General features: G+C 35.1%; 1 protein-coding gene across 2 annotated transcripts; it reads right to left on the minus strand.

Annotated features, from left to right (window-relative positions):
- Positions 1–1,099: 1,099 nt before the first annotated feature.
- On the minus strand, positions 1,100–13,881 carry LOC107804319 (magnesium-chelatase subunit ChlD, chloroplastic-like). 2 transcript variants are annotated; one of them, XM_075246146.1, is made up of 15 exons: positions 13,482–13,881; positions 12,372–12,550; positions 10,920–11,004; positions 10,522–10,838; positions 10,137–10,260; positions 8,757–8,849; positions 8,235–8,330; positions 7,050–7,205; positions 6,685–6,885; positions 6,369–6,524; positions 5,594–5,701; positions 4,542–4,676; positions 2,103–2,261; positions 1,432–1,552; positions 1,100–1,345 (listed from the first exon to the last, which is right to left on the minus strand). In XM_075246146.1, the coding sequence occupies exons 1-15, from the start codon at positions 13,743–13,745 to the stop codon at positions 1,260–1,262; spliced, it is 2,280 nt and encodes a 759-aa protein (XP_075102247.1). In that variant the 5' UTR covers positions 13,746–13,881; the 3' UTR covers positions 1,100–1,259. The 2 variants fall into 2 exon arrangements, with proteins under 2 accessions (XP_075102247.1, XP_075102248.1); XM_075246147.1 differs by lacking the exon at positions 4,542–4,676.
- Between the last annotated feature and the right edge of the window lie 4,378 nt (positions 13,882–18,259).

Here is an 18,259-nt window from a genome sequence, read left to right on the forward strand (position 1 = left end):
TACAAATTTGTACATTCAAGTTTATTCCTATTTTGCTCCTTGTCATTCCTTTATATATCCACTTGCATTCACTTCAAAAATGCAAACTGAAATTACTAGAGAAAATGACATCTTGTTTTGCTTCATGTTTCCTTCTTCTAGCACTTGTTGCAAACTTATTCTACTTCAAAACATGTTTGTGTGTCGACGCCGATGGCGAGGCATTGGTAGCGGGTATATGTAGAAAAGTACAAAATCCTACATTCTGTTTGAATACTTTCCACCAAAATATACCTAATCATCCATATACTCCTACTGAAATAACGCGAGTTGCTATCAGCCAATCATTACAACATGCTACTGACAATCGCATTTTCATAGAGAAATCAAAAGCAAGTTCAAAAGACACAGAAATCCAAAACTTGTACGCTATTTGTGATAGTGGCTATGGATTCTTGTCAACCGAGCTTCAAGATGCTAGCCTATCATTAGCTCAACAAAATTATAATGCCTTAGAAAATTCACTTTTCAAGTGTCCCAAATTTGTGAGCGACTGTCACAATGCATTTGGTGACAAGACAACGCCTGACTTATTGGATAGGAATAGAAAACAACTAGATCTTGTATTAATGGCAAATTTTGCTGAAGGCCTTATTCAAAAATAAATGTTCTCAAGTGATAGTTAGAAATTAACTTTCCTTTCTTGAAAGTTAGAAGCTAATAATGAGGAAATAATCTTGCAATAAATCGTTCTTATTTCTCAATTGACTTGCATCATGTTAATTTAAACTTATCATTTTCATTTCAGCATTGGCATACTCATGTAGACTACTTGTTAAAAAAATTCAACTACTCATTTGTTACGATTTTACTATCTTAATTGGCAAGGTATAAGTTAAGGAGCCTCAAGATATATCATATTCATAAAATAATATAACCCAAGGTGTTAGTCTCAAATTGTTTAAACTCGTGTAAATAAGGGAAAACATATCCTTCTTCTTTCCAAGACTCTTGATAACCCCATAACATAAGAAAGTCGTAGCGTGCATAAGCCCCTCTAGAAATAGTGGTGGCTTTCTTGTGATAGTAATTGTGAATGAGTAAGTAATGTTCAATTAAATGAAAAGAAAAGAATCCTCATTACCCTAATTGCATATTTGACAAATAAGTTCAATTAGTATTTAGTACAACAAAAGATGAGAATTTTCAAGCATGCTCGTATATCCTCTCAATAATCTATACTCAAAACAACATTTACAATTAATTCGATCGAGTTTAGGTCAAGATTCCTTTAATGCTGATAATGCATCCTTTGTTGCTGCAGATATCACGGCATCTGAAGCATTTGGTAAATAATAGTACTTACCTGTGCAACAAACAGTTCAGAAGACATTCGTTAGATATTGTAGCATTTGGAAGAATTATATGAAACAAAACTAGTAGACGACAAACCTTGAGCTACTCTCGCGATTTCTTTGGCAAAACCTGTAGAAACAAACTTATTCTCTGTATCTATGACGAGGAGAGACATTCCTGCTTTGTATATTTTACCAGCCACCTCGAGAATCTCATCCTACAAAAGCATTGGAATAAACCTTCAATAAGTTGTGACACTGAAAAACATGACGACTTGTTCCTCTATATGCCTTTATACACAGGTGAAGATGATCTTTTATGACTTTTAACCTTACATTTGAGCACATGGTTTTGAGTCTCATAGAAATCTCAAACTCTAAGTACACCCCTTTGTTGCTTCAAAAACTAAAATTCCCAATTTGTGCCTTTAAGGTGAAATAGTTGATGTCGCTAATGCTTTTGCCAATTGTCCATTTGATATCAATTTAGAAGAAACGATTCTTAGTTCATTAATTTGAAAATTCAAATATTTAAATGATGCATATACAACAACAACAACTACTACTCCTCAGTTCTAAACAAGTTTGGATCAGCTATATGAATCCTTACTGACAATATTACTCCATTTAAAAGATACAGGTAACTTGTGCCAAATATGAGGTATAGTGTAACTACGAGTAGGCTTTTCCAATTTCAAGTCAAAGCAAACAATTTTTCTTCAAGTTAGTGTACCGAGGTTTTTAAAGGATGTCAATTTAGTTATATACCTTCAGCTCTTGGGAAGAAGGTCTGGGTGCATCAGAAGCTTCAGCTTCAGGATCCGTGGATCTTTTAAGAGAGATGTTAGCTCTACCATCAGTAATTGCAACAATCATAATACGTCCAACATCACCACTCTTTTCTGCATTCATTCCAACTCTAACTGCCTGAAAAAATTTAGCCAAAGAAATCACATATCAGACAGAAATCATCAGCACTAGAAAATTCTTTTAGCCAAAGCTGCAGCAATCTATATATTAGTCAGAAGCGAAAGGTAGAATGAAAGAATGTGAGCCTTCCGCACAGACGAGTAAACTCAAGTTGGTTTGACCTGGAGGTCATGTGACCAAGTTTTAAAAGAGCCTTTCGCCAGTCATGGACGAGGCTATGTATGTTGAAGCCTCGATATACCAAGCAATTGGGGAGCCTTGTGCATTGGCTGTTATAGTCCTTATTATCTAGTGTGGAATAATAACAGAAGTCTACACGAAGTTCATAAATGAAAAACTTCAAGCTACAAAGAAAACAAATGATAATATTATTTACGGAACTTGGAAATAAAACAGGGAAAAGCGCTTTTCAGTATACTGCTTAATAGGTAGAGAACTTACTGTTAGAATGCCGCATGATGTTGGTCATGGTGAATACTTTGTGAAATATTGTTGGTTTTTTAAAAGATGGGGCAGCAAAAAGATTTAAAGTATTGATTGAAAAAGTCTCTCAATAATTTTATTAAGCATAACAAGGCTTTAAATAGCCAATTAGGAACAAAAAATCCACATAATTTAAAATTCAAAAAACCTAAAATATCTCAACTAACTTAAACTATCTAATAGAAATTTAAAATCGAAATTCATCATAAAACTAAGCAACTTATTATGCTAAAAACGTTATTGCAGTAACTGAAAGCAACAAAACTTCAACACTCCTCCTTTGCTTCAGTTGCTGCAATTTAAAAAGTTGCTCCTCCTCAATTCTTGCTTCTGTTGTTTGTGCTTGAGGATTGTTTTGAGCATCGCTGAAATTGCACACGTTTGTAGTGCAGTTCTTTTTCTTCTTTTTTCTTTCTTTTTCGTCTTATGGTTTTGTGCATAAAAAACACCTTTAGTGACCTTGTCTTATCTGAAATCTCTTTTGAAAGTATATGATTCTGGACAATGATAGAATTTTCGGGGATTGCTCGTAAGGATTGTTCTTCCATTACAACATTCAACAAATCATAGGTTTTAAGATATGATTTTATTTTCACGGAGCATCCGATGGTTTTCGCCAGTGAAAGTTTGTGGGGGGCATTCAAAGAGAGACTGTTGCTTGCCATGTTTGAAAATGGGTTTAAAAATTGATATTTGGTTTAAAATGATTTGAAAATGGTTCTTTGGAAGAACTTACAGATACGTTAAGATCAATGAAGCTCTTAATATCACTGTTGGTTTTTTAAAAGATGGGGCAGCAAAAAGATTTAAAGTATTGATTGAAAAAGTTTCTCAATAATTTTATTAAGCATAACAAGGCTTTAAATAGCCAATTAGGAACAAAAAAATCACATAATTTAAAATTCAAAAAACCTAAAATATCCCAACTTAAACAATCTAATAGAAATTTAAAATTGAAATTCATCCTAAAACCAAGCAACTTATTATGCTAAAAAAGTTACTGCAGTAACTGAAAGCAACAAAACTTCAACAAATATTAACCATGCGAGTCTTAGCAAGTTTAGACAGCTTATATAGAGAGGCGAAAACCAAATTTGGAAAAAGATGTTTCCATAATTACCCCTAGGACACTGTCCTCATAGCATCAGTAAGAGAGGCATTCATTGGAGATTGCTGCCGATGATGGAATGATAGCTTGAGGTTTCAAGAGAAATTAAGAAACTCTTAAAGACAGTACATGCTAGAAAAAAATTGTGAAGCTGCACTAGTGCCTGACAGGAATCCCAACTGATTCATGCTAAAAGTTTGTTTCGCAGAACATCCATTTCGTATCTTGCTTAACATGGAAATGGGAAAAAAAATGCCTTAATTGAATTCCAACTAACACAACTCTATGCATAACTTATCTAAACTGAACTACAAACCAACATTCTAAGACACCTTTACATGTTCGATTTTTACTTTGTGTACTATTCTTTGTTTCCCCGGGGGGGGGGGGGTCATTAATCCATTAGTAAAAGTTTAGAATCTAGAAAGGGATTAATCAGTTTTACAATTATTTTCTTCTCAAGTTTTCAAATTTTTCTTCAAGCGTACTTAATTTAAGCTTATTTTGTTTGCCTATTCAACCAAGATCATCTGAATGGAGCCGATTCTTCTAAATGCTAGAAATAAAGATATGTGTTCTGTAAGTATAAACTAAAGAAATTACCGTCAAGCATTCACCAGGCTAAATAAAATTGAAGAAAAAGTCCTAGATCATCAGCAGCACTAGAAACTGATCTATTCACATACCGTCGTAAGTCCATGAGCAAGGGGAGAACCCCCTCCACAGGGAAGTCTCTCAAGACGATTTCTTGCCATAGATATTGACCTAGACGGTGGCAACAAAACTTCAGCAGCATCTCCTCGGAAGGGAATGATACAGACCTATTCAAAGTTTATCATAAAAAAATGAGTTTTCTATGGTCTCCTGACTCCTAATTCCTGACGAGACAAATACCATCAGCTGGAATTAACCAATTAGGAAAACAATGAGATTGAGAAAAGAATTTAAGTAGTTAACTAAAGGCACTTTTACTTATGTTTAGAAAACTAAAGTAACCGCTTAAGGTATATGCAAAAAGTGTGTATCCCAACAATTCACTACACGGGCAAGAACATGAGATTTACTTTTGTATTACAGTCTTTTATAAGCTGGCTGTTTCAGATCACTCACTAGCTGCTTTCCATCTTAATATCATTCTTTTACTCTTTTGATCTTTTGCAAGTGAAATAGAACACCAAGGACGTATCAACTGACTAAATTATTCAGGGCTCAGACCTGTTATGAAGTTAGAATATAAATTCTTAACCCTTTTGTATGGGAATTTTATCTAGCTTAATGAGGTGATTAGTTTATAAAACATAAATTCTATGTTATGCAATTCCAACTGACCCAGGTTAGACCCAGAAAGAGTCCTCCTGTTCAAATATAACAAACGCCTATATGACAATTCTTGCCTGTTCAAATATAACTAAGTCCTACAGAATAATTGTAAGGATAAAAGCTGAAGCTGACTATGAAAAATGGGAATGGTTCATCTTGTGGTTCATCAATATTTTTTAAGGGATCACCCACTCTCACCTCAATGTGTGTTAGTTTTCTCTTTTCTCCCATTTTACCCTAAATGATCAACTAATTTACTATATTAGGACTCAAGGCTAAGTTGACATATGACAAAGCAAAACATTTTTTGCTGCCAAAGGACAGAAAGATTTTATTACAGAAAGGAACGTAGTAGTAAATGGCCAAATATCACATTCAGTGTTAACAGTATACAATACTTAGATTAATGATAGTTGACCTGATCTCTGCTTGTATAACTCTCTGCAAGTAGTTTAAGTGCTGCTCCTTTGGCATTCTGCATTCTATTCAGTGCCATACTCCCACTAGCGTCAACTACGAATATCACCTGAAAGACACAAATTCGTGGAGAAAAAGATAAATTTAATACTTCGTATAGTTGTGTTGTTTCCTTCGGAATAGTTCTAAAATAACATAACCATGGTTCTAAACATATAATTTGCTCAATAACCACAAATTTACTATCAAATATTAAACTTTTATTTAACAACTAAGGTAACAAAGGCTAGCTTTAAGTAGTCTAGTCAGAATAGAAGTTCTATCCATATTGTGATTGAAGTTTTCAAGATCTGCAAGTTAGAATGAACAATATCAATATCATAACCATGATTCTCAATGTACCATTTGCACATTAACTACAAATTTTATATCAAATAGCAGACTTGAAATATCAATTAGGGCAAAATATAAGAAGCTTCTATACATACTGCGATTGAAGTTATCAAGATCTGCAAGTCTCAGTGAACAATATCAAGTATGAAGTTTCAGTTTATGTTTCATCATGCCAATCTCTTGCTTCTTTTGCATGGTGGCAGATGAAAGACCAAGTTTTGTGCATTTAGGAAGATTAAGAATTATAAGAATGTTTATTTTATTTGTTCTTTATCGAAAAATAATTATAAGGAATGTTGACATATAAGTACCTAACAAGAACATAATTTCAACAGAACAGATCTAGACTTCAAGGAGGTAAAGGAAAAAAAAAAAAATTCTACCAGAGCTCCTGCTTTGCGTGCCATTCTTTTGGCTCTCATGTCAGTTTTCTCTACATAAACCTTGCGAGTTTTTTGGACGTCCTTTGCTCTTCGTAACTTCTGATATGGTGCCGCTGCTCTTAGAGTTGCATCAACTGCCAATCTCTTCACTGGACCCTGCGTAGGTCAAACATCCTTGTTAGAAGAGACAACCAAACACTAGTTTGGTGAATGATAAATCGTTTGTTGTTTACTGTAACCATGTTAATTTGATCAATTCTGCAACGGAAATCAATAACCTAACGAAACTTCAGAATAAAGGGAAAGAACCAGTAACCTTTGGAAGCATTGGCTTTATATATCGACCTCTATCTTCGGAAAAGATGACATTCTTTGCTCGTCCAGCTTTTCCTTTGCGCCTTTGTGCTTGTTGTGCAAAGAAGAGAAGTTTTTCATCCACTAAACCGCCTTCCGCATCGAAAATAAACTCATCAGGTACTTGTGGCTGTTGCTGTTCATTTTCCTCATCTTTCTCATCCTGTTAACAAATTAAAAAGTCTGGTCAAAGAAATCTAACATTCCCCTCCCCTCCCCTTTCAGACTCTTGTTGGTTGGGCCAGAAGGGAGAAAGTAGGTAATGAAACCCCAAAAAAGAAAGAAAAAGAGGAAAGTGGAGAGAAAAACATTCTTTTGTCAACAAACCTCTTGATCTTCTTCTTCTTCTTTTTCTTCTTCTTCATTCTGCTCTTCTGAAGAATCTTGATTTTGGGGAGGGGGAGGGGGAGGAGGTGGCTGCTGGTTTTGCTGGTCTGGTGGGTTTTCAACTATAGTTGAACGTGGGAGGATGACAAGCTCTACCTGCATCACTGGATATATTAGTATATATACTGAATCTCTTGCCAAGGAAAAAGGTCTTCTGGATTGATGAACAAGCCAAAAACAGAGTAACAGATGCACCCTTATTGAGATGCACGATTTGGAAGGAAAGCTGCCTAAAGGAAAGGAATATTAGTTTACATATTGAAATGAAATGGGGATGCTTATTACCAATAGCAAGCTTCAGCCAAGAAACGTGTTAGAACATTAGTTCCACAAAAGAATCAAGTAACAAAAAAGTTATTACAACAAGTCAACTCCTTTCCAAATACTAAACGCATATCTTGAGTCTCAATAAACTTGATCATATTAAAGCATGCACTGTTGAAGAAGAAATTTGAATGCAGCACAGCGATTTATTTTCTGAACCCTTTCAGAACTACAAGAGGGTCATAGTGAACCCAAGCAAAATCATCTTACTAACCTCCTCATACATTTTATATGCAGAAATTTAAATGCAGCAAAAAACTTCTTTTTCCCAAAGAATCTTATCTCTACCAGAATCAACACTATGAGTCCCAAGTGACGAAATAGTTCAGCAACAATAAGGGTTCTACTCTTGAAAATAAGAATATGGATAATATATGAAACAGAGAGTAATATCATCCACTGAGGCACTAAATATCAAAATAACAAAAACCAAGGTCCAGCAGGAAGGAAGAAGTTAACAAGCTCAACTGCAGCTCTTTTGTTAATTTCAAAAAAAAATCAATTATTGTGTCTCAAGTTTGCAGATAAATATTATGTTATGCTTGCAAATAGCATCGGTTTAAGAACAAGAAACACCGAGAGACAGACAGAGAACCATACAAGCATGTCTGTGCGAATTTTCTGCCAAGATTTGGCGGACAAACCCAGATATGAGATCACAATTCAGACAACAATGAATCGAACATAACATATTGTACCATTATCCTGTATTCGATGAATAAAATAATGAATAGTTGTTATTTCATTATCTAACAGTTTGAGAAATACGGGTAAGGAAACACCAAACCAGCAAATACTTACAGCTTTTTTCAGCTCATCAACACCAACTTTTTCACGTCCATCGATGGCAGCTAAGCATTTGGCTACACGAGCAGCATAAAGTTCAGCTCGGTGCCCCTGTTATTTAAATAATAGATAATAGAATAAGATGAATTTACGTTAGAAACAACATAAGGAAAACATTCATCAGCAGCAATACCCTATATCATCTTCTTTTCTAACTTTAACTCAATAAAGTTTTTGTCAAATATAAGGTGGCATCTTTAGTCAGTCTTGAGATAGAGTGAATCAAGATCAGGTTGCACTTGAAAGACTTTTACATGGAAAGTCTATTAATTGGCATACTACAGTTTTTCTTTAATATTACATTTTACGCTCTATTGTACTAGGACTTTTGAAGAACCCACTCAACTTAAGATGTCAAAAATAGAAGTCTTTCTGCGTAGAACAGATTAGTTTGATCTAAAGAAAGCTATTCCCAAGGCTTAAGCTTCAGTGTAGAGCACAATAACAGCAATTGAGGAGGATTTCCATATTAAATACCTGGCAGCCACCACGAATTGCTTCCATGACCAAGTATTTTAGTTGATCTCTACTGATTGTGACATCCTTTAAATACTCCCTCGCCAATATTATCTGCAGAAGAGCTATCAGACCATTGCTTGACTAATAGAAAAGTAAGAAAATCATGTGAGCAGCAATATTAATTCATCATTTAAGCAAAATGGCAGGTAATAGAAGTTTTTAAACGCTTATTGGAATTTATGCATACATAAACTGTTCTATGCTAAAGGTGAGACAGTGCAATGAAATAATGCCCTCAAGAAAGCATGACGTATTGAATACAGAGTATCAATTTTTAGAATATTTGGCATCAATTGAGATGCTTGCATTAATTGCAGCAAGCCAGCGTTGGTCTCTAGCATCTAATATATCTACATTTTCCACTTCGATGATACGGTAGAAGCTGGAACATCTGATATTTTTGTTGCCACCTCAGCCCCTCCATTGTACTCTAAGTTTGAAATTCAAGATAACAAAAACAAATCGACATTCCCAAATTTATGAAATACAAGTTGCATTGAGTTAACAGTGATCCTAGTCCAATTGTATCTTCTTCCTTTTAATAAGTAATCAACTCCAAAATTGATGACAATGCTATGTTAATTTATTATACCTATGCTTTTAGCTCAAGTCCTAGCTATCAACTTAGAGAATGAAATAGAGCTTAGGATTCAAATGTTACATTCATGAATAAGCAGAAAGTTCTGATTACTGATGTTGAATGAGGTAGATGGCTTATTGCCTGACAAAATACAGAGTAAATGTTCAAAGTTGAGACCATCAGTCAAGGATGGCAAAGCTCTAAAAGTCTTCACGATTCATCATCTCGCACAACATTACTGTTTTTGTACATAAACGAAACCATTATTCAAATGTGTCCTTAAAATAAATAAATCTAACAGATTCAGTCAAAAGAATAATAATTTTGAAGCCAAAAAAAGAAAAGCACTGAACCTTCAGACTTAATTTTTATTTAGCTTTTTTCGCTTCAGTTTCCGGTGTCTTACATTGCTATTCAGCATATTCTCTTTCTCAGGAACTAGCAGGATGCAACTAAATCTACAGCCAAGTAACATTTCGGCAGCAATTTTCCATGTGAAAGCATATTTACTTCATGAATATCCTACCATGTGTTCTGGCACGAGGAGGATTGGTTTGGCTATACACATTCCCTAAATCTTCCCCTATTTAATCCCTTTCTTGTACGCCTCCATATAACTACTACTAGTATTCTTTCAGCAGACATCTATGTTTTACTTGGTTTCTAGTCTCTACAAAGTGATTATATCATGATAATCTTCCGAAGCCGCTGACTGATCAATGACCTAGAGTATATATTTTCTTTTCAGCACATAATACCTGGGTTTTTGCATTGTCTGTTTCTTCATCCACCATTTTAAAAACCTCATTGCTACACTCCTGAAAACGTGTTGCTATGTCAACAGCTGCAACACGATCGTCAAAACTCATTGGAAGATCTGCACTGCAGTAGGATTCTATGATTATTAACTGAAGAAGACAACTGTACCTCTAACACCAGGTCAGATAGGAAAAGAAGCATAAGGATCATATGCACACTCGCATTTAACAGAAACCAGAAATAAGAGTTCATGAGGTTGACACAGACTGGTTAAAGCTAGAAAGATCAGGTTCAAGTATATTTATGCCTAGGCATTGGATTATTCACCAAACATAAACGTGTTGGAAAGGTTTTTGCATTGTCATTTGAAAGGCAGTTGTGTACCTTAAATTAATCGCAATACGGTCTAGCAGATGCTCACGAACCGCACCCTCTTCAGGGTTATATGTAGCAATTAGTAGTGGTTTGCATGGATGGCGAAAGCTGATTCCCTCTCTTTCTACAATATTGACTCCCTCAGTCAATACATTCAGAAGTAGGTTACTTATACCTTCATCTAATAGATTGATCTCATCAACATATAGAACTCCTCGATGAGCTTCTGCAAGGAGGCCTGGTTGAAAGACAGTGGTTCCAGATTTCACGGACTCCTCGACATCAACAGAGCCAATCAATCTATCTTCTGTGACACCAAGGGGAATCTACAATACAAATGCATGTAGGAAAATGTAAAAGACAAAAGGACCATCTCTACCTTGGAAAAGTTTGTAGTACAAAATTACCTGAACAAATGGAGATTTAACTATCTGGGTGTTGATATTACCATCAGACCCATATTCTGCTCTGTCAGCTAGCCCGTCTTCCCACCTGAAAGCTATCAACTATATTTACTGTTCCCCAAGCAAATAAAAGCAGAGAGTTCTAAGCCTAAAAAAACTTGAAATAATCTGGGCCTAAGTTGCTCCGACATGGCAGTTTAGGTGCCGCACCCATGTCGACACGACACTAGTATGGGTGTGGGTATGAGATCCACACCAAATCTAGTCAATCAAGTCCTCGGAGATACCCAAAGCAGCTCCCCGTGTTGCTGCGCTCCCTGCGGGTAATAGCAAGAGAGTTCCGGGTGTAGCAGGAAAAGAGGTTGTACGTGAAAGACTCTTCAATCGAAAAAAAGACGGTCATGTGCCGTTCCTTGAAGTATTGGCCTCTTAGTTTAAGCTCTTGGATGATATAATCCATCTAATCAAAAGCAAGGAAGGATAGACAATCCTTAGCATGCCAAGTTTATGTCGAAGGTGCGGCTCAGATTGTTTGGGTACTTTGACTACGACGGAAGGAAAAATTCGAGACGAGATACAATTTGATTAACGAAATCAGAACCAAAACTAGGGTAAATTTGAAGAAAATAGCATACCTTATATAGGAAATCAATCTTTTACTTATCTACAACTTGAGAATAAAAAAGAAATCCACACTTTACAAGCTATACGTAAGTATTCCACAAAATTTCTCATAATTTAGAGATATTTTATATTTTTATTTTTTAGTAGTCCACAAAATTTCTCATAATTTAGAGATATTTTCATTTTTTTTTGAATTATTTTTAGTCGGATCCCCGCACCCGTATCCGTACTAGGATCCGTATCCCCGAATCTTAGAATTTACATTTCGAAGGATCCGACCTCTAGATCCATACCCGTGTCGGACACCCGCACCTGTGTCCGAGCAACTTAGATCTGGGCAGCTGAAGTTTTTCCATAGGAATTGTGATGTGCCGACAAACATTAAATGAGCACGGGTGCAAAAAATAACTACTATTGAACAGCAGATTTCAAATTAAATGATGAATTAAAATTTTGTCCTTTCTTGATAAAGTGTATATGGCAATGTCATGGCTACTCAGGGATAGGCCTAGCAACAAGGGCTAAAGCAATCCTGCTCCAAAACACATAACTCACTCTTATTACTCACCGCCTCTTCTTCACGTAAAGCATTCCTTCAGAGACAAAAATCTTTGAGAAAGCAAAGCAGCTTGCTATATAAGCTAAAAGAATATGCAACAAAACTTCAGAGTGAACTATAAACATAAATTTGTAATAACTAACTTTCAAGAGCCATGTTTTGAAGTTCTCTTAATAGCTCTTTTACTTCCAGTGTTGTTTCAAGAGTTCTATGTCAAGGCATTTCAAGCACTATCTACAATACATACACTAATTAAAATTCAGTAAGCTTACTCATCGGGACAGTTCGGATCAGCATTTGCCATTGAGCCAACAACTACTTCAATTGGTGGCAGAATAGCATGCAACCCACGTGCCATTACAGTTTTCGCTGTTCCACGCTTCCCAGATATTGCAATTCCTCCTATCTCACGGTCAATGGCCCCAAGTAAAAGAGCAGTTTTAATAGCATCCTGCATAAAGTTGGTCTCAAAATAGACATGTTGATGAAAAACTAAGTATCCAACAAATTAGCATTTTATATCCCTGTCACACATGTACAAGGGACTATCATGAATTTAAACATCAAAAGTGCATCGAATACAAAGTCAACGAATATTGCATAATGCTAAGTATAAAAGTGTACGCCTTCCACAGCCTATAACATGTATACAGAGCATAAAAGCTGAACTAAACACAAGTGAATTTTCGTCGATAGCTGATGATAGTCACGATCAAATCTAACCAATATTTATCTTTCACAGTTCTTAGCATCACAGCTGTTCCATTCAACTGCTTCCTCACGTAAGAAAACCCCATTTTCCCCCTATGTTTTGCCTAGTCAAAGGAAACTGACAAACTTTATCATATCCCTCTAGCAAGTACCAAGAAATTCACTAACCAGTCAATCAACTATGCCTCAATCCCAAACAAGTTGAGCAGCTATATGAATCCTCTATATTGATTCTGCTCTACTCAGAATTTAATATTTGTTGAAATTTTAGTAGTTTTTTAACATATCTTTCGGGTCAAAAATTACTGGTTTGAGTTGAACCTGTAGCCAATACACTACATTTGCTACTAACTATTTGTTTTATTAACACATTGTGGCTCTACAAACTATTCATAGAAGTAACTATTCCCTCCGTTCCAATTTATGTGACCCTATTTTCTTATTAGTCAGTTGCAACCACGTTTCACTATTTGAAAACAATTTAACTATTTAAACTTCTCATTTATAGCCACACAAATGTTATAGCATATTAAGTTTTAAAAAACTTCATTTATGTAAACCCAATTCTGAGTCAAACTATGTCAGGTAAATTGAGACGTGGAGTATCAAACAGTTAAAAATAGATCAAATGTATTATCATAATTTAAAAAACGAAGGAAAGGAAAAGAGACCTGTCCAATAACAGCAGCTAGAGGAAAATACTGTCTACCAAAAGAAATTTTCTCAGGTTGCTTTTCAGGTTCTACTACTGCAACAGCGCCATTAGGAGAATCAATAGTTGCAGTGGCATTTATTCTGAGGCGAAATTTTAACCGTTTTGGCCTTAAATATGTGGAGGATAGAATTGGGCATGGTTTTAAGTATGTGAAGAATGTTGAAGATTGAGAATTGGATAGTGATGTTTGTGGAACAGTTGAAGTTGAACAAAACCCCATTTTTATAGCATCTAAGTTTTTGATTTAGGATTTTCAGATGAAGCAGAGGAAAGGAGAGAGAGTGTTGTTCTGCAGTGGGGTTGAGTTTGTTGTTTGCTGTTAAACGTGTTATCTATTTTTCTATCTTCTTTGATTTTCTTTTTGCTTTTTGTTTTTTCTGTCTATTTTCATTTGAGCGCGGGTGACAGGTAAGAGGATTGGAGGGCGATGTGCACAAATAGCATTGTTTTAAATGTATTTAGTCTTTAATAAACTTTTATTCATCCGGACGAAAATACCCTTATGCTATATAGAATTTCGCTGATAGATACGCTCCTTATTTACGATCAGCAGCAACTCAAACTTACGTGCAAACTTACGTGCAGAGAATTGTTGTGATCGTCCAAAATTGCAGAAGCTTCTCTTCCGATTTCAAACTTTTTGTCTAAGTTCAGAATTCAACTTTCTCGTCCAAAATTCACCATAAAATTACAGTAAGTTCTAAAGTTTCAGATATCTCTATATGCTTTTGTGTGTTTGTGTGGATTTTTATTTCGTTACTCAAGAATAAAATGCTAGGAATTTGATTTTTTTTTTCTTTTCTGTATTGATAATGTTAAGGACATCGCGTCCTTAACTCTGTGATTGTTCTGTAAATATTGAGGACATAATGTTAAGGATTTGGTGTCCTTAACATGACTGTTGTTCTAAAAAATATAAAGGACAAAGTGTCCTGTGTTTTGCAACTTGTATTAATAAAGTTAAGGACACGATGTCCTTTACTATCATGACTGTTGTTCTAAATATTAAGGACATAGTGTCCTGTATTTGCAAATTATATTAATAAAGTTAAGGACACGATGTCCTTAACTTCATGACTATTGTTCTAAATATTAAGGACACCATGTCCTTAATATTTTTACTGCACACATTAAAGTGAAGGATACCATATCCTTAACATTTTCACTGCACACATCAAAGTTAAGGATAGCTTGTCCTTAATATTTACACTGCACACATCAAAGTTAAGGACAGGTTGTCCTTATAATTTTCACTGCACACATCAAAGTTAAGGACAACTTGTCCTTAACTTTTATACTGCACACATCAATGTTAAGGACATCTTGTCCTTAACTTTTACAATGCACACATCAAAGCTAAGGACAGCTTGTCCTTAACTTTTACAATGCACACATCAAAGTTAAGGACATCATGTCCTTAACTTTTACAATGCACACATCCAAGTTAAGGACACCATGTCCTTAACATTTTGACTGCACGCATCAAAGTTAAGGACATAGTGTCATATTTTTACAACTTATATTGATAAAGTTTAGAACATGATGTCATTAACTTCATGACTATTGTGTAAAAATTAAGGACATAGTGTCTTGTTTTTGCAACTTGTACTAATAAAGTTTAGGACATGATGTCCTTAACTTCATGACTACTGTGTAAATATTAAGGACATAGTGTCCTGTATTTGCAACTTGTATTGATAAAGTTTAGGACATGATATCCTTAACTTCATGACTGTTGTTCTAAATATTAAGGACATAGTGTCCTGTGTTTTGCAACTTGTATTGATAAAGTTTAGGACATCTTGTCCTTAACTTCACGATTGTTGTATAAATATGTCCTGAATTTCCCATTTTCTTGACTTGCAGGATGGATACAATATGTATTATAGTTGCTTTTAATGGTAGATGGACTGCAGACTATAAGTATCTTGATCATCAAACAAAGCTTGTTCTAGTACCTGAGGCAATTTGATTTACTAAAAAGTCATTCACTATTCAAGGGTTGTCGTTTCATTGTTGATATTTCGGAAAGAGTTTTTGATTCTACAAGCACCTTTGAACATATCAATACAGAAACTCAACAAGACAATCAAGACAAATGCCAACAGATAATGGAAATAGATGTGGTTGAAGCTCAACCAATAACTGAAGAGGTGCTTCAAACATGTGATTCTATTCAAGTGGAAGGACAAAGCATTATAGAGATTGACAATGAACAAGCTTTGGGAATTCAAGTCTTAGAGAGTGCACCGGTAATAGAAGAAGTTGATGAAAAAACCTTTACTCAACTAACTAGACGAAGCTCAAATTCGAAACAAAAAGAATCCCCAAATACGATATTAAGAGAAAATATTTTGTTGGATGAAATAAAAGTGGGATCAATATTTGACAAAAAGAAGAGTATAATTAACTGTTTTTCCAATATAGCAATTAAAGGACATTTTGAATTCAAGGTTGTTAGATCAAGCTCAACAAGATATTCGTTGAAATGCAATGATGATAGGTGTGGGTGGTGTGTGCGTGCTTTCAGAATTAAAGATTCAACACTATTCAAGATAGTAAAGATTGAGAAAAATCATGACTGCTCAGTTAACACTATGAAAACTGATCAAAGGCATGCAACCTCAAAGTTGATTAGTGGTTACATTATCGACAATTTTTGAGACCCAAGGTTTGAAGTTACACCAGGTTTTGTCATAGCAGAAATGCAAAAATTGCATGGACTAGACATTGGTTATCACAAGGCGTGGCATGCTATTCAACGTGCTTCAGCTTTAATAAGAGGAACTCCTGAAGAGAATTATGAATTATTGTCTTCATACTTGTATATGATGAAAAGTATAAATCTGGGAACATACACTAACATAAAGATAGACGACAACAACAGGTAAACAATCAAAAAGAGTTTATTAGTCTGTTTTATAAACTTTAGGACATGGTGTCCTTAACTTTGATGTGTGCAGTAAAAAAGCTAAGGACATGGTGTCCTTAACTTGAATGTGTGCAATTAAAAAGTTAAGGACATGGTGTCCTTAACTTGGATGTGTGCAATGAAAAAGTTAAGGATATGGTGTCCTTAACTTTGATGTGTGCAGTGAAAAAGTTAAGGACATGGTGTCCTTAACTTGGATGTGTGCAGTGAAAATGTTAAGGACATGGTGTCCTTAACTTTGATGTGTGCAGTGAAAAAGTTAAGGACATGGTGTCCTTAACTTTGATGTGTGCATTGTAAAAGTTAAGGACATGGTATCCTTAACTTAACTTTGATGTGTGCATTGTAAAAGTTAAGGATATGATGTCCTTAACTTAGATGCGTGCATTGTAAAAGTTAAGGACAAGTTGTCCTTAACTTGGATGTGTACATTATAAAAGTTAAGGACATGGTGTCCTTAACTTTGATGTGTGCATTGTAAAGGTTAAGGACAAGTTGTCATTAACTTTGATGTGTGCAGTAAAAATATTAAGGACATTGTGTCCTTAACTTTGATGTGTGCATTGTAAAAGTTAAGGACATGGTGTCCTTAACTTTGATGTGTATAGTGAAAAAGTTAAGGACACCATGTCCTTAACTTTGATGTGTGCAATAAAAATGTTAAGGACATGGTATCATTAACTTTGATGTGTACAGTGAAAAAGTTAACGAGATGATGTCCTTAACTTTGATGTGTGCAGTGAAAATGTTAAGGACATGGCGTCCTTAACTTTGATGTGTGCAGTAAAAATGTTAAGGACATGGTGTCCTTAACTTTGATGTGTGCAGTGAAAATGTTAAGGACATGGTGTCCTTAACTTTGATGTGTGCAGTGAAAATGATAAGGACATGGTGTCCTTAACTTTGATGTGTGCATTGTAAAAGTTAAGGACACGGTGTCCTTAACTTTGATGTATGCATTCTAAAAGTTAAGGATAAGTTGTCCTTAACTTTGATGTGTGCACTGAAAATGTTAAGGACATTGTGTCCTTAACTTTGATATGTGCAGTGAAAATATTAAGGACATGGTGTCCTTAACTTTGATGTGTACATTGTAAAAGTTAAGGATAAGTTGTCCTTAACTTTGATGTGTGCAGTGAAAATATTAAGGACAAGATATCCTTAACTTTGATGTGTGCAGTGTAAATGTTAAGGATTTGGTGTCCTGCATTTTTAACCTTCTGTTAAACTGTATTTTCAGGTTTCTTTATATGTTTTATGCATATGGATCATCAATAGCTGGTTGGAATCATTGTAGACCAGTGATTGTTGTTGATGCAACTTTTTTGAAGTCAAAATATCGTGGTATTTTAATGATTTCAGTTTCAAAGGATTCAAATAACCAAATATTCCCACTAGCCTTTGGAATTGCAGAATCTGAAAATAACAATTCCTATGAGTGGTACTTTAGTGAGCTTCGCAATGCAATTGGGAGTCGTGACAATTTATTTTTTTTATCGGACAGGCATCAATCTATTGCACATGGCATTGCAAAGGTATATCCTGAAAGCCACCATGGGATTTGTATCTATCATTTGGAGCAGAACCTAAAGCGAAGGAAAGTGAAAAGTGAGGTCATAAAACTTTTTCAAAGTGCTGCAAGAGTATACATGCGCAAAGAATTTGATCTATACTTATCAGATATAGCAAAATTTGATAAGAAGACTTTTGACTACTTGATGGAAGAACCAACGGAAAGGTGGGCATGTTCTTGTAGTCCATGACGAAGATATAACATGCTCACAACAAACATAGTTGAGTCA

Source organism: Nicotiana tabacum, chromosome 23 (genome assembly GCF_000715075.1).
Source record: "Nicotiana tabacum cultivar K326 chromosome 23, ASM71507v2, whole genome shotgun sequence".
Lineage (NCBI taxonomy): Eukaryota > Viridiplantae > Streptophyta > Magnoliopsida > Solanales > Solanaceae > Nicotiana > Nicotiana tabacum.